This window comes from Anarrhichthys ocellatus, unplaced genomic scaffold (assembly GCF_004355925.1).
Source record: "Anarrhichthys ocellatus isolate YVR2014 unplaced genomic scaffold, GSC_Weel_1.0 scaffold14, whole genome shotgun sequence".
Lineage (NCBI taxonomy): Eukaryota > Metazoa > Chordata > Actinopteri > Perciformes > Anarhichadidae > Anarrhichthys > Anarrhichthys ocellatus.
Window position 1 is genome coordinate 5,657,376 of NW_022280044.1, and position 21,055 is coordinate 5,678,430.

At 41.3% G+C, this 21,055-nt stretch overlaps 2 protein-coding genes across 4 annotated transcripts in view; one reads left to right on the top strand and one right to left on the bottom strand.

The window, feature by feature from the left end:
* Positions 1-174: 174 nt before the first annotated feature.
* On the bottom strand, positions 175-4,105 carry serinc2 (serine incorporator 2). The gene is made up of 10 exons (XM_031853892.1): positions 3,981-4,105; positions 2,573-2,734; positions 2,292-2,479; positions 2,047-2,126; positions 1,662-1,799; positions 1,364-1,533; positions 1,170-1,260; positions 918-1,077; positions 577-792; positions 175-468 (listed from the first exon to the last, which is right to left on the bottom strand). Exons 1-10 carry the CDS (start codon positions 4,017-4,019, stop codon positions 330-332), a joined length of 1,383 nt encoding a protein of 460 aa, XP_031709752.1. The 5' UTR covers positions 4,020-4,105; the 3' UTR covers positions 175-329.
* Positions 4,106-7,256: 3,151 nt separating this feature from the next.
* pkib (protein kinase (cAMP-dependent, catalytic) inhibitor beta) overlaps positions 7,257-21,055 on the top strand; it is a 29,057-nt gene continuing 15,258 nt past the window's right edge. Inside the window, exon 1 of one of the 3 annotated variants that reach the window (XM_031853987.1) lies at positions 7,257-20,850. The gene's annotated coding sequence lies outside the window, so the exon portion shown is untranslated. The remainder of the gene's footprint in view (positions 20,851-21,055) is intronic. The other 2 variants (XM_031853988.1, XM_031853986.1) reach the window with 2 other exon arrangements.

Consider the following 21,055-nt stretch of genomic DNA (forward strand, 5'->3'; position numbering starts at 1 on the left):
TGACAAGACCAAATAAATTAAGGGACGGTGCTCTTAATTAGAATATTTGTAACAGTGAAAGACATCAAATGACATCTGGAATGTGTGATTAAAGCTCAACTCAAACAATCTTATGTTCCTTCAAAACTCGAGCCACAAAAATAAACTTTTGGGCAAAACATCCAACTAATTCAGTTCACAAACAAAGCTCATTACCATTTCATTCTTCAATATTATAAATGTGGAGATACAAGCATGAGATAATTATTTTGAAGCTTAAGCTATCATTCTTAAAAAAAAAAAAAGAAGAAAGCAAATGGCGACGGGCTACCGGGCGGACTTCACCGCTTTCAGCTGAAGTCTCGGCCGGTGCACACCAGCGGGGCCACGAGGGTCCAGAAGTAGATCAGCAAGCAGGACCAGCTGGAGCCCATCTTCACCCACACGGCCGGCATGGTGCTCTGCATCACCTGGTATTCCACGTCGGGCCTGAGGAGCCGAGAGGTAAGAATCAGAGAGAAGTCGGTGTTGCAGGAGAGTCGGCCTCTCTGATGGCGTTCGCCGAGAAAAACGACAACAACAACAGCTGATACTTACATGTACCAGTTGGTGAGAGTCATCATGATGTAGAGGGAGGCCAGAAGAAGGCTGAGGTGGAAGAAGGAGTAGTTGTAGGTGACTCCCTCCTCTTCGTTGTCCACGGCCCGGCGGACTCCGTCGTCCCCCATTGCGGACTCGTAGTCGGTGGTCAGACCCTGGCCCTCCTTGGTCTGCATCAGCTTGTTCACCTGAGAGTTGTTGGAGGAGCGGATGCTGCGGCGGGTGAGAGCACAACATGTCATGTTGACGAACTTGCAGTCGGTGAGCTTCTGGTTATTGCAAAAATAAAAATGTCTTCTTATGAAGGCTGAAAACAGCCGCTGTTACGGTAAAAGTACCTGGCAAAAAGAGTACAGAACAAGAAAATGATCAATCCCACGATGCCCTGTGCGTCCCACCACTGGGTGCCTCCGGGGGCCTTCATAGGAGCCGGTCCCGGTGGTGGAGTTGCAGTAATGGGCTGGACCAAGCTCAACAGGCTGGGGTTACACTGCCGGTCTGAGGACGGAAAACACAGAAATCAACAGTTACAGGGGCGTGTCTTCCTCTCGTCATACTTCAAAGTCCTGAATACAAGACTTGTGACTTACTGGGGTTGTTGCTCATGGCGGACCAGGTGATGTACATCGTGTAGAGGGAGATGAAGGAGGCCTGGAGCAGGCCGGAGGTGGGCTGAGCCTCCTGTGGCGACACGGCATGGGAGGAGTTAGAAAATAAAATCACTGTGCCGGTAAAACAAAGCGCTTATCAATGCTCATTAGCCTGTCGTCTTGTCTTCCATTACCTGAACTTTGGGCAGAATGGCCACGACGGACACGATGATGCAGAAGATGAAGTTGAGGCTGATGAAGACCTTGTGCTCGGTGCAGTCGTCGGGTTTGGTATAAAACACGTAGAAGAGCACGACGATGGTGAAGGCCAGGGCGTAGAAGACGATGGTGAAGGTCAGCAGAGCTGCGAGAGAGAAAAAAAAAAAAACACGAGAGAAGAGCGGCGTCGTGAGACAAATGCTTGAGAGCTCACGACTTCGTCTGAAGCTCAACATTGGAATTCTAAATTCTATTCATTCCGTTTAAACCGACCTCCAAACCAGAATTTGGAGTTCCCATTTTCGGCCTTCTCCAGCCAGGACTGGTTCCAGGAGTGGGCGAAGTCCACCAGCAGGAGGAGCTGGATGATGATGAAGAAGAAAGAGCCCACCATGCCGAAGTAGTACCACACTGAGATCAGACAGAAGAAGAAGAAGAAGAAGTCAGGACATGAGAAATCTGAGTACGCATTCAACACTTTGTGATACAAACATTTTGTAGAACTCTTGATGCTCGGTTCCTCAGCCCTAATTTTTACTCAAAAGTCTGCAGCTTTGTAATTTAAACCAGGCGGAGCAGCATCATCTTTGTCTGAAGGTGTGCGAGCTGCCGGATGCTTTAGATTAAAAGAAACTGATAATATGTCTAGGCTTCGTACCTCTATTAAAGATGCCATCTGGAATGAAGAAAGCGCCCACTGTTATGCCGACCAACAACAGGAACTTGAAGAACCAGAAACTGAGGAGAAAAGAGGTAACGATATCCTAAGTATGCACACGTTTACTCTCTGTTTAAATACACTTAGAGGTGCAGTCCCCCTGTTTGGCCAGCAGAGTGCAGCATAAGCCTTCATCCTACACAGGACTGGTGGTACTGAGGCTGCAGTGAATAAATAGCACCAACCCATTTTGGATGGCGGCCCTGTGGTCCTTGCTGCTGCGCACTCGGATCATGATGATGAAGAAGAGGAAGAAGAAGCAGGCCATGGCGAAGCACATGCGGTACACCGACTTGTAGCCGACAATGATGTCACAGTTCACCTTGTTGTCTATGCCCGGTATGGATGTGCCACCGAGGCAGAAACCTGGAATCTGACAGTGTGGAAATACTGGGTGGGTAACAGGAACAGCCCAGTGTGGACCATTAAACTTGATCTTATTAAACTTGATCTTATCTTAACGTACCTGCTTCAGATGTTCCTCCATGCCCGGCAGAATCATGATGATGGACACCAGAGTTCCGAGCAACAGCAGGAAGGAGAAGGCCAGCCGGGTCACCGTGGAGTTGTATGTCGACGGGCAGCATGACGACAGGAGGCAGGAGGCGGATCCACACAGACAGGACGCCTGCAGAAGAGATGAGGGAGAGATGAAATCAGGGACAGGACTCTGGGGTGTGTGGGGTAATCAGGGTAATGCAACTAAACAAACAACACTGTGGCTGCTGTCAGGATGGCCATCTTTCTTCTTCTTCTGCACGCTTTCCGCAGAACACAAGTGGCGGTTTACAGAGGCAGTAATCAGGCCTGTGAACAAATCCCTCCCGTCTCTCATCCAGCAACTCCATCATGATTCAGACTGCTTGAGAGGTGAAGCGCTGTAGCCGAGATCAGCCATCCTTCAATAAATACGCGTGTGTGTGCACCAGAGTACACGGGCCTTTGGTGTAAACATGGCCGCCATGACGAGAAGAATCCAGTCTCCCCGGCTCAGACTGGCCGATGTCAGACAAAGAACTCAAGAGGAATACTACACAAATATCAAAGCAAAACTCCAAGTTTACAAAAGAATATTAAAAATAACCAGTAGTGATAACACAGGATGTTAACAATTACTGTGCACGAAGGGCTTATTTTACAGGTTTTATTTTGAAAAACTGGAAAGGGCCGCGTTTACAATCTCAATACATTGAAATAAATTGTATAAATGAATGAATTAATTCAGTATTCTGCCTATTAATAAGTATTTAATTACATCTGCCTACTGGTGGCACATGTATAGCTGTGCCACACTTAGATTAGTGACCATAATGAAGTGAGATGTAGTAGTCAGTGTCTTGGAAACTGTATCCTTTCCCCGTTCGTGTACATGTTACCCTCATCTTCATCATGCAGCTTTTTACTGTAAATTGACTTATTTAGCCATCTGATTTTTTCCAGATATGGGTGTATTTGACCTAAAATCACTTGTAACACATTGTTTTAAATACATAAAAAGAGGATTAAATGTAAATCAAAGCAATTCTGGTGAGCACAACACGGAAAGAGAAATAAAACAGGGACTGGCCTCAGAGCCTGTCGGAAAAACCCGGAAATGGCGCATTTTCATAAACCATTTAACGGACAACATTGTATTTTGTTCATATTACTTGTTGACTGTAGCCAGTTAAATACATTAACAAACTACTCACCTTGTAAGTGAACCGTAAATAAAGTCAAAATGACAACAAAGCCTCTCACACTAAACAAAAACCTTCAATATAATGTCACATGAGGCAGTAAAGGGAGTTTCGATATCACGACGTAATGTTTTCTTGGCGAAACAACGCATAGCTACATTATATGTGAAATACCAGAATTAAGTGTTTACTTACACAACTGGCGAGGGAACCCAGTGCCAAACAAGCACCCATGTTGGTTTAGTTTAAATCACAGTTCGGACGGGAGCCGTGAAATCTTGAAAAGTTCAGGAAGAAACTAAAACAAAAATGGCGACGTCAAGTGATTTACACCGAATGGGAGGAAAACCGTTTATTCTCTTCAAAATAAAAGCTTTATGTACATGTGTACGCGTACGTCATTTAAATTGTGCGCACATTCGGGGTATATTATTCTATTTTGGTGTGTTTATCAATGGATTGTGATGTTAAATGTACACAACAACTCCGTGGAAGATTAAGAAATTTGGTGTTGATGTAGTCAATGCACGTCTAAGATTACGTTATCAGTTTTATTTTAACGGCAAAACACACTGTACTCGTACTTCCGGCGTTGTTTGGGTAAATTTGGAAAAATGTACGTCAACAAAAGAAAAGAAAACACGTCGTAAAGTCGAATCATTTACAACCTCAAACTTATAAAATACACTGTATCCAAAATTTCCAATGCCTAATATATTATATTTTATTTTAAAACCATATCGTTCACCCAACTAGCTAACTGGCTAACCAACTGACTATAACTGTCAAATACTTAAGAAAACAAAAGCAATTCATCACATATATTATTCTAAGAAATGCAAATTGGTTGGTATTAAAGTCAGTGGGCTACGGTGTTTTCCTCCGCTAATATTATATTATAACAACGTTGAGCAAATGAGGTCTGTGCATTATTCTGTATTCTGTGCCAGTAAGTGTATTATAGATTCATATAGTCATGTTGGTTAGAGGTGTGATGTTTGCATCAGTAATACATGTTCATATTCTGTGATTTAAACCTTCTGCCTTCAGTTACTTTGAAGTTTCGAATTAATGATACAAAATGTAATCAACAAATATCATGTGTCATTATAGATTAAGATAAAACTTAATTGATCTCTTAGTTTAATTCACAAGCTACCCTGCAGTATATATATATGTATATAAGTGATGAATACATTAATGTGCAAATAAATATTACTCAAATTATAATATTCATATATTGTTATGAAATTAATTTTGATGCTAATGCTGTTGTACTTAAGTAAGATTTTGAATGCGAGACTTAAACTTATGTAACAGAGTATTTTTACACTGTGGTATTACGACTATTACTGGTCTAGACTATATAGTTCTGAATACTTCGACTACCACTGCGAATAACTATTGAGTAACAAAGAAGAGAAGGAAATCGCGATTCAAAATGACATAGTGAGATACGCATCTAATATGAAACCCAATGGCATGATTATAAATCAGAATGAGAGCATTAGATTGACAATAAAGGTACAATATGTCCTATAGGAGTTGCTCTTCTTCACTTAACTTATATTGCATTACTTGTGTTTTGTATATATTTGTATTTGTATTTAAGAAGCATATGCTATGGGTTTCTCTGATGTCTTTTTTAACTATGTGAGTAGATGCACATTTTTAACATACACTAGTAAAGAGAGTTAACTTATTTTAGGAGTAGCATATCAAATACCCTAAAGTATTCTGTATGATACATTAGAATACATTTTATTAAATCATATGGAAAAGCGTGAGCCCATGCACAATAAGGCCATTGCAAAGTCACTGTAATTGTATTGCCATATAGGAGCAAATGAGAATAATACTGATTAAGTTTCACCAGTAGAAGCAAACGGTTGGTAAACAAGAGAGACAATAAAAGTCAGACAGTTTAAAACAACAGGAGGCGAACCTCCATCTGCTGCTGTCTCACCTTCAGAGATACAGTGAAGGTGTTCGCCTGTGAATAATAACTGCAGAGATAAAGCTTCTCCACGCCTTCTTTTTGTTGCAGTCTGAAGAGTGGCAGCCTTTTAATATATATATATATTAACATGAATCATGGTTCACATGAATGCACTTCTTAATGAGCAGTCTAATGAATTTGATATTAATCTGATAACAGCTTCATTACAACAACATTCCCCAAGGGACTGATTGAAGTCACCTCTTCTTTGTCATTGATATTTTTATATTAACCCAAGGACCTGATGAATATGAGGCTGAGTACTACGTGTTCTCTTAGATGGTAGGGAGTCCATTTTGACCTGTGTTACAGGTGTATCGGGTTAATGATATACCCTGAATTGTTCTCCTCATATGAGATAAACAAAATATTGAGGATGTAATAAAAAAAAAAAAAAAAACAGCTGACTGAAACCATTACAGCCTTTGGTGAAAAACACAGTTGACATTGGTTCAACTGGACCACTGCTTTTCGGTTTTTATTCAAGGTGGAAGTATAAAAAGTGCCTTAGTTACATTATCATTATCATTATCATTATAATAAGAATGAGACAAGGAGAGATGCAATGAACTATCCATAGGCCTGTAATTTAGGACTGAGGACAAATTACTAAGTGATTGGATTATATCAAAAGACAAAAGGCGATTCCATTTCTTAATATGTGAATGTTTGGATACGGTGCACCCCTTACTAAAGAAGAGACAATGGTACAAACCTTAGAGCAGCGGCAAGACAAAACCTGGACAAGACAGAGAGTCACACGGGAAACTGCACTACTGTGACTTCAGAATAAAACAAAATATTTGCGAATGTAACCTATTTAAATAGATAGAAAAATAGTCCATGCGCCACAACTACTACTACTACTACAAATAATAATGTAATATTAATAAAACATAATTAGTGAAGGCCTATTCAATGGGCTACAATACATTATTTTCCATCTTTGAGTAAATTAACTTGTCAACCCCCAAAAAATTGGTAAATTGGTGCTTTCAAAGCATTCCACTGTGTTATGGTGAATGATATTTTCACCTGAAAAAGCAGACTTGATGTCCTGTTCTGCTTTGATTGCAATTAACACAACACAGCGAGAGCTTCGGGACAGAAGAAAAAGCCACCAATGAAATGATCTCACCTTTTAGGCCTATAGAGAAGGATACAATACAGGCTACAATACTAAGCATTACCAAGCTAATTTAAATCAATATATAATGCATATGTCTGTAGGTTCGTGCAATATAGCCATCACAGATAATCAATATTAGACTCTTCTTTAAATCATAATTTATTTATATTTTATTTCTATGAATATCCTGATAGCATTAGTTTTTTTTTTCCTGCAGTGTTTAAGACAGAATTAAAGTAGTACCCCCTGCTCTCAACCGTCCTGATTTTACTTTGAAGGCCAAATCTGTTCCTTTTCCTGTATCCCGTGGCCTACGTGCGCGCACCTTGACGCTCCTCCCTGTTGCTGCTTGGAGTGAGCGCACGGTGCTCGGCTGTCGGTGCGGTGTCAGCGCGGTGTAGTCCACTATGCCGCGGGTCCAGCGGTGTCAGCCGTAATGAAGCAGTGTTACGTGTCGCACCGGACACTCCGCGCGTACTCTTCTTCGTCCCTGCAGGAGAGGGTGGCCGGCGGGTAGCTCCAACTTCGGACTCCGTGGTTTTGTTCCTCGGCGAAGCGCACTGAAATCAGCTGGTGAGTGTCCGTCGCTGCGCACGTATACACGCCACAGTCACCTGTTCCGCTCCACAGGTAGCTCATCAGACTGGGTTTCTGCTGCCGCGCGCTAACATATGGATGAACCTACAGAACAGGCAGAAGCTGCTGGTTACACTAGATTTTTAATGGGGAGGAATCAATGAAGCTGGAGCCATTATTTGCTCTGAAACTGACAAAAACAAACAACACGAGCTGAAACATCCTCATGTGAGCAATTTATATAGCAACACCTGTTGATTCTGATTCTGATGTTACAATTTACCATCACACTATAGCAAATGTTAAAAAAACAGGGCGACTGTAAAGGCTCCAGTCAACTCCAGCACCTCACCTGTCACCTCCATATGGACTCACAGCATCGTGCGTATCAGCTGTTTAAATGACAACACCACCGGCTCCAAACAAAGAGCCGTATGGCAGATGGATTATCTGCTCAAGTGCGTGAACCGTGACCGTCAGATGATGGTCATCGTGAACAATGCGGTACGAACTCACCAGTCTAACACTAACATTTCAAAATGTAAATGTTAAAATCACCAAGAAGAATATGTTAAACTAGACCAATATGATATTAAAGGAGTTAAAAAGTTGGGTCAGTCACTATTAGTTGTTAAGGTCCAGTTGACAGTATGTGACCACTATGCATTCCTAAAAAAATGTTTACCAATTAGACCCCTGAAAAACTCTAATCTGCAATGTTATATGATATATATATATATAGATAGATATGATATGATATGATGTAATGTCCTTATTGGCAAAACTCCTCTATATGCTCTCAAGGAAACTGTCCCTGTGTGTGTGTGTGTGTGTGTGTGTGTGTGTGTGAGCCCTTCATGTCCTTATCCTTAAGAGAACTTCTACCATTCAGACAAGTCGCCCTTCCACGTGTGTGAAGGCCCGTGAACAAGCCTCAGTCTTCATGCTTTGGTGAATGTGGAGCAGAACATGTTTCAATTTAAATCACGGCTGTAGGGCCTCTGTCTTTTGTGTAGCGATCATAATGCTGGTGTTCTTGAACGTGCTCTTTAGTGAATCATCAATGTGACACACAGTGTCAAGGAAGGGAGATGAAGTCTTGGATCTGCAGGCGTATACCAGCAGATCCTCCCTGCTTTTAATAGTCACTTAAGCTCCATGGCACCTCCTTTAATTTATAATTTCACCCTGTCTTAATTACCTGCATATCCATGAGGTCATTTTTTTGTTTTTTGAAAACTAGTCTCATTTCTTTGATCTTGGTTCAGTGTCTGGCTGAAATTTGTTTTTTTTTCCAGCCAGACTGTCTCTCACTCCTCCTACTCACCTCAGAGTTATTATACTGTTTATTAAAAAGCAATAATGTTAAAAAAATAAAAGCTTTAATACAGTACCAGCATTTAATGTGAGGAAAATGTTTTAAAGCAGCATTAAATGGTAACATGGGGGCAGTGCATGAGCTGTCAACACAGCTGCGACATATCATCACCTCATACATTTATTTTGGCAAATGTGCTTGTTTACACATCCATGACACACAGAGCAACGACAGAACAATAGTCCAATATTCACTGTTCTGTTACTCCTATTGTTGTCTCCACTAGGGATTTATATTTTTCAAAACGTGATTACATTTTGTGTCCCGGGAGTAGAAGCGCACTATTCGAGGAATCCTGGGAAGTATAACTTCAGCTACACACATTGGGCGTAGTTCAAGCAACACTAAATGCAACAAGGAGAAACGTGCATAAAGCTATGGGATCCCGAGCTTTAGAGTATTATTTGATGGTATTCGAAATGATGGTATTCAAAATCCCATTATTATATTTATCTGGAAACAGGAAATAGTTTGGATGTGAATTCCCGGGAATCCTAGTCTCCACCAAAAAGAAAAACCAAAACAATACGCTAAAAGAGGCTAAAAGCATAGAAGAGCTGAAAGGCACGGTGAAGTTGGGTGGGTTTGTCACTCAGAGCGTGACCTTTTCACATTACCCATGATACCTTGATCCATGTTTAACAAAAAACCAATTATTTGTGCAGCTTTAAGTTTAAGAATTTTAGATACAGAGTGAACCAAAGTGCTACAATATAGAGGCTAAAGATCTTTCAAACGTGCCTGTGTAAGTGTGTGTTGATGGTGCAGGTGGAGCGGTATTGTAGACGCGAGGGAGTACAGTCATTTCTCGTCATATTTAAACTCCCTCAGTTAATATTTTGTCATGGGAAGTGAAGGTAGCTGGCAGCCTGCTCTGTTCTGTCACCGCTGGGTGAATCACCCGACTTCCCATCATCTGTTCTCCTTCCGCTATCCTGCTCTCTCTTGGAAATCGGGCCTCGTGTCACCGCGTGTTAACACACAAAGCGTCGGCAGACAGATGATGACATCACAGCTCACCGCCCACCCATTCTGATCCTAGAGTCCCGGAGGTGCCAGCCTTTATCACTAACCTCCCGAACAGCCTCAGTCAGCCTTTCCTTTTATCTTTTACGAGGAACAAAGGATGCCGCTGCAATCAGTGAACAGGTAACTGCCTTACCTATAAAATCTCCTAATCTCCAGGAGCATCGGCACGACTGAGCAGTTTATCTTCATCGCCTGTCTAAAACTTTCCTTCGCTAAAGAGCCAAGACGGACGCATAAAATGTGGCTGACCAGAGTGTATTTACACAGATACAGTACGTATTTCTGTACTGAAGCTGTCAAAGGCTGATGATGTGTGTTGATATTCTATTGCCGCTTGTCCTCGTATTTTTTTTCCCGTAACTTTTGGATTGTAAAGGTTCATTCAGACGGAGCACAGAGTGAAATTTGAGCAGAACTGCAGACTAAACACAAACAGCCAATGCACTGATTATGCAGAGGTTAGCTCAGCGTCTGACTGATATCCAAACGCACCATAAACTTCAGTTCATTCGGGTATTTGTCTACAGACCTCTTTCTTGTTTTCCTCAGTCATACAGCTTTGGGACTAGCACACTTTTTTTCCCTCTCTAAAGTAAATATATTTTCAAGACATCTAAATCATTTTTCAAGGTGCTGGAACAAAAAACAAAATGAAGGCTAAAGTCAGACAAAAGACTTGCAGACTGTACTGATACATCGTTACAGAGTAACAGAGCCAGAAAAATAGCCCCAATAATGTCTTGGATGAGATTGAGGCTGCTTTACAGTTTGTTGCAAGTCAAATGAACAGAAACAACCTCTCTCATATTCCTGCTCCCAGCAACTGTTCCTGCACCTTCGCTGTAGGCAGTTGGATACGTGACTGACGATTGGTTTGAGCAAATAACAACCCCTCCAAAACACAAAACAGCTGAAATAGAAAATCCACACTGTATAAATAGCAATTTATTCAGATAATCAGACCAAAATGTTGCAATTCTTCTACGGCTGCTTGTGTTAAGACAATACTTAGAAGTTTGTTCAATGTAAAAAGGGAAAACCATGTTTATATCCTGAAAATAAAGTTATCAAAAACTGTGGTATTTCGGTATCGGCCCCAAAACTCAGGTATAGTGGCAACAGTAGCATTGAACAATTTCCAACGATACCCAGCCCTCCTCCTTCCTGCTGCAGACTTGTTGTTTGAGCTGAAGAGTGGAAGAGGATATATATATTTTGCTTTTACATCTGCTGTCTGCCATAAAATTGCTATTGAAAGAAAGAAAAGTGTTCTTCACGTTTGAAACGTGTCTGTTTGCAAGATAAACGACAGCCAAGCGTAGCCTGTCACTTATAATTCCACCACCCGGCGGCAAATTTAATTCCCATCGATTGTGGGCCTTGCCACTCTGATGATGGAAACAGTGGTTTGCCGGGCTACATTCCAGTCATTCATTATTACTATGTATTGACCAGTGACCTATAAGAGTTTAGTCCGAGCCGGTGCTTCTGTACAGTCCACTGCCCTTTACTGTGACCACTGGCTGGCTGCCATTTGGCCAAGTCTGCTTTTATCTGTCTGCCATTGAAACACATCAGTCAATTCTTTCCCCACCTGGATCTGGAGGACATATCACATTGGCTATGTTTAGCAGAGACGTAGAGGACGGAGGATGTGTTAGACTGTTCTGACCTCAACCTCTCCGTGCCCATTTTCCCAGCAGCCCAGCCTGGCGAGAGGCAAGGGTTGGTCGGTTTAACTCAATAGACTTCCCCCAGCATGCCTCTGCCCGGCTCTATGGGAAAGGACTGTGGTTCGTCAATGTCATCTCTCCTGCTGCCAGCCTCTCCATACTGATTAGATGGGAAGGGAACAGTAGGTGAGATGGAATGGTTCCTCTGCGGAGACAAAGGGTTTATTGTAATTCCCGAGGCATCCATTCATTCCACAGATCAGTGACCTTTTCAGCGTATCGGACCACACAATAGAATCGGCTGCTTTGTTTCCCCCTCCATCGTAATTACCGCGTGGAATTCCTTCTGCCCTAGAAAGAGGCACGGCATCTCAAAAAAACGTTTTTTCAGACATCAACCATCTGAAGGTCGATCAGCAAATGGAGAGGCTGAGAGAGTAAGAGGTGCAATTGCTGTTTTGAAATGAGTTTCAATGGGCGCCATCAACCGTGGTTCTCACTGGAGATGCCTCTCCACAGCTGCACCTGGAAGCTTTGCACGTTTTGCATCTTCAAATAGCAGCAAGAGGGAAATATTAACATTTCCTTTCTCATCAGCCAGAAACGAAAAATGATTAAGTCAGATTGACTTTGTCCGGAGTCTGAGAAGAGCATTGATGGCTTCAACACTGGTGCTAATATACTGCGCCAGAACTTAAAGCTGCACTTACCAATATTTTTTTGTATCAACATTGAATCAAATGACGATGTCTGAGAGAGATTTATCACCCAGTTTCTCTTTTCAGTCACTTTTCGCTCATTGTTTTGTTTTTCTGGACCGCAACTCTTCTTTTATACAAGTGGAGACAGATATTTAGTCTCGATATTGATGCAGCTTTTAAGGTGCACTTCTAGTCCATTCTGCATGATAGGTATACCATTACAGCTGAAACAAACAGTAAACATGTATTAGTTGATAGACTAAAGGAAAAATTAATAATTTAAACAATTTTGTAATCAAATTTGCCACACATTCTCCGGTTCCAAGCAATTTTGAGGATTTGCTACTTTTGTTTGACCTGCCTGGTCTGGGAGGAGCTGTATAGGAAGTGTTAGGTAAATTGATGTTGGTCCTTCTCTGTTATGTATGGACCTGTATATATGTTGGGATGTTGAGATGGCAGGATGGAAAGATGAGTGTAAATCCAAGGTTTTCTACCGCTGGAGACTAAATCCTCTTCGGTTGCAGCTCCTACTTTGTCCCTATCTCTATAGTGCAGCTTCAATCACAAACACAACACACGAGAGCTTGACACTTGTGCTGATGCAGGGTGGCAGTGTTTGTGCTGCCTTTATAGCATTTTATTGTGTGTGTCTGTGTGTGTGAGTGTGAGCGTTTCTCACTTGCCAGGGTTGTTGTCAGAGAGTGCTAGATGCCCGTTGGTGGCAGCCAGCGCGCAGGAGCAGCACGTGCAGCCGCAGCCACCCAGGCCGCACGATGCCACGATGGTCTAGTTCAGAGAGCGCCCGGGGTCGAGAACGGCCTCGGTTACACACTTCCAAACAACAGGCTTTGTGCTGAAATATTGATGTGACGGCAGCACACACTGTCCTCCCGGTGTCACACATATCGGACATGTGTAGACTTATTATCCTGGCCTTAGTGCAGCTACCAGGGTGCAACAGATGTATGGATCCTGACACCTGATACTATTAGTTATGGATGGACTGTGTTCTGAAACAATTAGATGATAGAGAGAAGACTATTCGTTAAAACTTTGATAAAAGATTATTTCAGAATCTCTGCCTACAGCTTCTCAAATGTGAATATTTTGTCATTTTCTCTATTTTGAATCCGGGATGGGTCATGATTTTCAAATTTTCCAACAGTCATTAAATTGTAGAAAGCAGTTTATGGGACTATCATGTTGAGATATGATGAGAAATATATATTCTCTTGTTTTGGAGTATTGGTCAGACAGAGTTTCCACTTTGAAGATGTCACCTTGAGCTCATGATGGGCATTTTTCAGTCCGAGGGACGGTTATCGAATCCCAATACTTGGCATTGAATGTATGGTCAGATTTGTAATTCTTTAATTGCATCTTTCCTTATTTAAACCAGTGGAATGTTTCCAATTTAAGTCTTTTTTTTTAGGCTGCTTGTGTTCTGACGGTTAACATTTCAGAACTTTAGCTTCTTAGCTCGGACGATGGTCTTTTATCTTATTCAAGTAATGTTTAATGTAATAAAGTAAAATTTCATATTAGTATCTAAAATTAGGTATCATATCGGCACAAAACACAAAGATGCTCTATGTCTAATATTTGTTATTTGAACTTCCCTTTTTGCAAGAGTTTTATAACTGTGTTTTATAACTGTGTCTGACTAATAAATCATCCATTCCAAAATTAAAGTCACAGTCTAAATGATTGATAGTCGGTATTAAAAGACTGCTCCTGTGATTTAGTGTTGCTATCCCACAAAGTTAGGGAACTCTCAGGAGAATGATAAAAAAATAATGGTCAAACTTCCTGACTTTTAGTTCCCAGTATGGGTCAAGTGCCAGTAATGCCTGATCCTACACTTCCCATAATGCAACTAAATACTGTCATTGTGTTAAAACAGCCATGCTGACATCATCGGGGTTGTTTTCGCAGATTTACCCAGTTCTATACCAAATCTCCGCGATTAACCAAACGGGTGAAGGTTGAAGTCAAAGGCCACCGATCTGTGCTCACTTTCACTCGGTCTTATTAGACTGAGAATATCGCGACATCAAAGGCAACACCGGTGTCACGTGTGCAGCCACCACCAGGCCAAAAATAGCACATTCACAATGTGATTTTTCTCGCTTTGACCTTTCCAATGGAGCAAATTGGAGGGCCATTTGTATGCTCAGGGATCAGTTGATGATCTGTTGAATCAGAACATTAGAGGTAAAAGTCGTACGTCCCCCAAAATAGTCTGTTCTTGCTCGACATGTTCTGTTCTTCTGATCGTCCCCGAGGAGCTGCCTGCCAGCCATTCTTTACAGCTCTCTGTCAAGTGTGCTAATTGCTGTAAATAGCTGGGTGCTCTGTTGTTGTGATTGACCCTTATGGAACCCGCTCAATCTGTTTCATATTTGGCAACGTGCAGGGCACTTTGTTGGCCTCATTTCAGTGTAATAGCTTGTTGTTATTGCACATTAAACACAGTTGATTACAAAGAGGGCGGATTGCTTTTAGGCGCTTTTTTGAAGGACGGCAACGGGAAGTCCAGTTTGGACCCGTGTACCAGTAAAAAATGTAGCTGAATGGTATCAATGACTGCTTGTAACTTCTTTTTTAGTGTTGTGGGTTGTTTCCTGAAACTGCTGAAAACTGGCATCGTAATTGAACTTCAAAACCAGACTGACGCTGAGTGATGATAATTGTGACATTACTTTTCAAAGTAACTCAAACTACTTAAATTTTTAAACAGTCACTTGTTACGTTACAGCCTTACCTACTGAAAAAAGTAACTTGTTAGAGTACATTTGTGCACCAATAATGAAATTGGTATTGATATTCTTTGTGTTTTTTATTGTCTTTTAGAATGAAAAAAATAAAAAAAGACAAGAACTGACCCTTCACTCAGTATGTCAGGCCTATCAACCTTTCCAATGCATGCCACTTATCTAGTTTACAATGATAACAGTGGCAGATTTACTGCTTGAAATGAATAATACATTTTAAAACAATAACTCTTGATGTCACACAGAAGTAAACAAAAGCTAGCTTCTCATTTCTGGCCCTTGACCATCGTTTATTAGCTTAGGTGCTAGCTCCATGAGTCTTTCTAATGTTTTAAGCTCATTTAAAGCAAGAAACCTGTGAAACCCTGTGCCCAAATTCTTTGGCGACACAAGGTCACCACTGTGGAGTTAGCCTGACATGTTGACGTTTGAAACTTGCCGAGGACCAAACACATTCCTTTCAATTTTGCTCTTGTTTTTTTGCCTTTGTGTTTAGCAAATGATCACTTGAGTTATTCCCCCAGAATTTACTTAATATTTGTAAAGAATATTCTGAAAGATACTTTATACTACCACAGGACACTAAAAGTAATAACATTGGTGATAGTGGTAAATATCCATCCATTGGATTCTTGGAGAAATAGGTGGTATTGACTGAGAAAAAAACTTTCATTTGGAGACATTTTCAATAAATGCACAGACCTGTAGCACAAGACTTTGGCGATTTCTCTTTCAAAAGAGTCCCCCCTCTAAGCCATTTATCTACAAAGTAAAAGCCTGCGCTGATGCATTTTTGTCTGTGATTCCCGGCTTCTGAAACATGAAAGCAGGCAGCCATAGAGAGAAAAAGGGCTACACCGATCAGCAGAAAAGACGGAAGGATCTGCCCAGGATGTTTGCGAGATCTTAAGGGAGGCTGTGATCACGCTGTCTCATTAGATCAGTCTCAGCTCTCTGCTTCTCTCTCGCTCTCTCGCTCGCTCTCTAAAGCTGCTGCTGCTCAGGGTAAAAGAAATGCAGCTTTTTTTGAAAATCAACCACTGATATCAGAGCCGCGCTTCACCTTCCAGCTTTTGTACATATGTATGACTTTCTGTGAACCTGTTAATGCGAACGTGTTGAGCACAGCCTACAACCGTCACATATTTTATCAGTCGCTGTATTTTGCATATAACTTGATAGTTTTGCACTGCATAAATCTATATATTTGCAACATAAATGCTGCATCTCTTTCTCTATTTAATCTCTTTATGCTGAATAATTTTACATTCCTACATTTCTTGTTGTGTTGCTGCATTATTTCCATTGCTTATACCTTCAGCCACAACCACAGTTTCCCCAAACTCAGTTCACATCAAATCTGACTTTATCATAAAACAAAAGATCGCAGTGCAAAGAGAGTCTGTTTCTTTCTTGGCTCCCCTCCTCCACTTCATAGCTAGCTTTATAGTGGTACAGTTTCCATGGCAGCTAGAGCATTTTAAGCTTTAGGATAACAGTGAAAAAAGTGGGGAGAAGGACAGGGAATAATCACAGGGTATGAGGGACTAAAAATAGAGAGGGACTTAATCCCAGGCATTATTTATTCATCTAAAATGTCTCGTGTCTGCGCCGGCTGTGTAAACATCATTTCTTCTGCAGTTCCTCGTCGGGCGGGCATGCCGTTTGCTGACCTAAACCCCCAGAGTCTTACTAACTGACTAATGTCATGACCACAGGGAGAGGGGAGATACAGTGGCAACACAAAGACAACACACGCCGGATGGACATGCAGGGGCTGGATTTGCTGTGGTGAGGTCGTATGGAGAGGGAAACCAGTTCTGGATTATTGCAAGCAATCTCTTACTGCTCCTACTTCCTTGTCATTAGATGAAGCATTGGAACAAGACTGCAAAATAGAGAGGAAAAATGAGCACTGTTGCTTTTGTCTCTGAAAAACATCCACAGTGACAATATGTAATTAAACATCTCCCCAAATGAAAATCCAATCATGTTTAATGTAATGTAATTGCCAGTTCATTTGCGATATGCAGTGATCTGTGATGTAGAGACTACAGTGAAGCTGCAGTGTGTGCAGTGACTGTCACACGGCGAGTGTTAGACTGATGAGAAGCAGAATAGAGGTCAGCCTCAGGCAGCAGGCAGGGCCAGGCTGCTTGGCTGCAAGAAGTGATATACGGATATCATTGTCTCTTGTTTGGAGGGAAGAACGCTTTGACTGATTGACTGGCTTTTTAAAGACCAATACCAGTGGATTTTTTTCACTTGATTTTGGATAATTGCAGAAAAGTTCATGATACTTACACATTTTGTTCAGCAAGATAATGAAACGTGAATACACAATGAGGCTGTGAAGGGGTGCTAGTTGGCGTGATGACGTTTTGTAGTCTCATTTAGCCAGCTAGCTTTTTTAAGACACGTAAAAGCTTAGAAAAAGGTATTTAACAAAGACGGTGTATAAGAAGGGAACGTAGTCATCATGACGTCGCCCATTGGTTTGTGGACTGCCGTTTTGAAGCCTCAAAATTGGCGATTTGGCCATCGCCATCTTGACTTTTTTTGCAACCGGTTACCATATTTGGAATGCGGAGGATTGACGTAGAGACTGCGTATACCGCCGCCTCGTATTTACTGACGGATTATATGTCGTAGAGGAAACTTTAACATGTTCAAGCTTGTGTTAACCAAAGACCCGATCAAAAAAACCCTTTGACTTTGAGAGGAGGCAACTGGAAGTGCAAAAATGCTAACACATTAACGCATTTCCGGGTTTTAGGACTCGCTCCTGCACCACCACTGATTGTCCATCAGAGAGCACTGACATGACAATTTTTACACTGTAAAACGTCCTGCTCATCTTGGTCACACAATTTGTTTTTGGATCGTTTGTTTACGTTATGGTACGTTCAGCTCTTAAATACAGAATTATTATTTCACAGAGTTGTTTTCACGTTGCTCTACTCAGTGACGTTCACAATCCTTAATTATCAGCCTATATGCACACCTTACACACAGAGGTGTAAAACACTCACAGGACTTGTGGTTAGATTCAATATGTTTCACTCATGTCTCCATCTAATGCATTTTCAATCCAGCAAAAATAAGGAATGCCTGACATTGTGCATTTCACCTTATTTTTTAAGTCATTGCAGTGCTCTGTTTTATAAAAAAATGTTTGAGAATAAGACGATGGAGTTTTCCTGACCCATTTAGAGAGTGGTTCTCTCAGCAATGAGTCCTGGTTTATTGCTAAACAACCCTGTTCCAAGTGTCTGCAATCACTCAAGGAGATGAGAATGCAGAGAACATGTCACATTTATTCTGACATAACCACTGACTGTAATGGACATGACATTTCCAAACAACTTGGTTCATGCATTTATTCACACAGAAGGTGGATCCTTAAGAGCTTCTCTTATGTAACTGAACCACAGAAATGCCCAATTTACTGAATTATAATCGACTAGCTGAACTTAGTCGAGCATTTAGCAGCTAACGAGCCAGATGTTTTGTTAGGAGTTGGTGGAGACCAAAACAGAGCTAAAAGAAGATATTATATATTGAACTTGTATTCATCAGGTGGACAGAAACATTTACCATGTTGGTACGGGACCAATATCAAAAGCTGGTCATCTTTGATCAAAAAGTTTCTAATTTTATTTATTTATTTAACTTTAATTTTAGACTGCATTCAGACAAAGTTACTGTACAACTGCTTCTGTTTAGACAACAATAAACATTTGAGAACTGTTTTTGCTAAAAAACAAACCAAGGTATTGGAGCACATTATTGTTATTTGACATTTTACACATTGCACTGACTTTGGTCTTTCATAAACCATCGAGAGCTACTGGTGATGTAAGCGCATTGCTGCTGCTCCACATACTGTGTTTTGGTGGCAAAAGTTTGGTGGAAATGTACGTTAAGAGCTTCTTGGGGCATTAGTTGAATACGGAATTGTATACAACTAATAGTGTGGATCCTGACTGTTTCTGAAAGGTCTCCAGACATGGCATTTGTCATCACCAAGGGGATATTTACTTGCCTTACTTGGTTCTTGAATAGAGATTGGTTTTGACATTTTCTACACACAAACAGAAGAGGCAAGTTATCGAGCTCTCAGCATCTCTTTCTGTTTCTAGCGCTGTCCGTGGTGCTGAAAGCTTCCATTCTCTGAGTGAGAAAAAGTATGTTGAGACGAGCTTTCTTTCTCAAGGTCCTTGGACTCATATTTCCATTCAAACTAGCAGGCGCGCTCTCTCTCTCAACCAGCAAGGCCTCTTCTGAATGGAGCCGATCTCAGCACCATTGAAAGCACTGCAAGGTTGGATCGGAAACGATACCATGTGCTGTTGTGTTCAAAACTACGCTTCAACATTGAATGTTATGGGGGGTCCGAGTTCAGAGATACTGCTCTGTTAAACACACAGAAGAAGACATAAGTGAACACAACACAGGACAATTTTAGCTCGCATGATTATTTACACACAGCGTCCCTGCAATATAGAGGATGTTTTAAGTACATACTGTATAATTTGTTGCTAAATTATAGACGTCGCTGTGTTTAGAAATAGCCCAGATAGCACTTTGCAGCATTAATGAGTTATTATTTAATAGAAGAGCTGTCGCATAGATTGCCCTTTGTCCTCTTTTTGTACTCGGTATGTTTGCACCCGCTCTGTAAACAACCCTTGACCTCTTACAGTTCTTCAATCAAAAGGCTTTATTGGCTCTACCTTGTTGCGTAACATACCTGCGGCTTTTCCTTGTGTCTGACTGAGGCGGAGCGGATATCTTAGTATCTAGGTCAATTTTCTTGACAAGCTAATCCTATCTAAACTGCTGTTGGATTATCAGCTAAAACAAACCTGTTCAGATGATGGGTCACTGCCTGTTCAATGTCTAATCCGGCAGTTCAGTGAAAGTTACCAAACAGATGTTCTAATTAGGACTGGTGGAGGCTATTATTGACACTGATAGTTCAGCTACTGAAAGCCACTGCTTTTTACTCGTGTTCATTTGTTCATGTTCACCCATAGAAATACAAAACCTCTAAGCTACATTTAAATCATCATTGGATGCTAAAACAAAGCCAACGGTATTTTTTATCTGGGGAAACAGCTTCTTAAGGTGGACTGAGGCATCTTCCACCCTAGGTTGTACGGACTAAAACGCCTGAAACTGCTGAGGAAAATCCGACTACATCAGCTGCCGTATCGGACGTGAGTGATTGTGGCCAGTATCAGGTAAGGTCAATATAGACCTGACACTTCAGCCAGTCAATATCAGCCAGGGGCTAGTTTTAATTATCCAGATTAACAGATAAATCCCAGCTTTTCAGCGATGTTCATCTTGAGAAGCATGTCAGATAGACTGAAGCAACAAGGAGAGACGAGCAGTGCCAAGTGCCCCTCCTGCTGCTTGGCGCTGATTAGACTCCTATTGTGGGACTTTCAGTTTAACTGTGGCCTCCGCTCCAGGACAAAGAGCAGCTTTGACACGTGGGGCCAGAGAAGGGAAACTGGAACAATGTTCTGGCTTCCCGGGACGCCTACATTAAGATCCAACTGAAAGGCCACGTTTAGTACTGCAGCTACATAATGGTTCACTGGTTAGCGCTTCAATTTAGAGACCTCAAATCAGAGCGGCCGTGGTGATCATCGAGGACTCTGAGGCCATGTTCTTGGTATTTCTACATTCATTAGTTTCTCGATGTTAATATAAAATGGAGTAACCTTAAATTGAGACGTGATGTTAAGAAGCATTTTCAATTCAACGCCAGCTGGAAAAATCCTCAATAAAGGTAAGGCTGTTTGCTGACGCAACTAAATGCAACTGTCTTACAAACGTTCGAATTAATTCAAATAATTAGCTTGCTTCCAATTTGTTCGAACTTGATTTCACAGTACATTGAAATTTCTCTACTGTGATGCCAACAAAGTAGTAATTTAATATAGGCTATTGAACAGTTACCTAAGCAAATAAAATACATCCAAATCATTACACAT

Coding starts and splice junctions, on each gene's coding strand:
- serinc2 (XM_031853892.1), bottom strand. CDS start 4,019: ATGGGTGCTTGTTTGGCACTGGGTTCCCTCGCCAGTTGT. Junction 1,261..1,363: donor CCATTCTGCCCAAAGTTCAG/GTAATGGAAGAC, acceptor GTGTCGCCACAG/GAGGCTCAGCCCACCTCCGG. Junction 1,078..1,169: donor CGCCATGAGCAACAACCCCA/GTAAGTCACAAG, acceptor TTCCGTCCTCAG/ACCGGCAGTGTAACCCCAGC.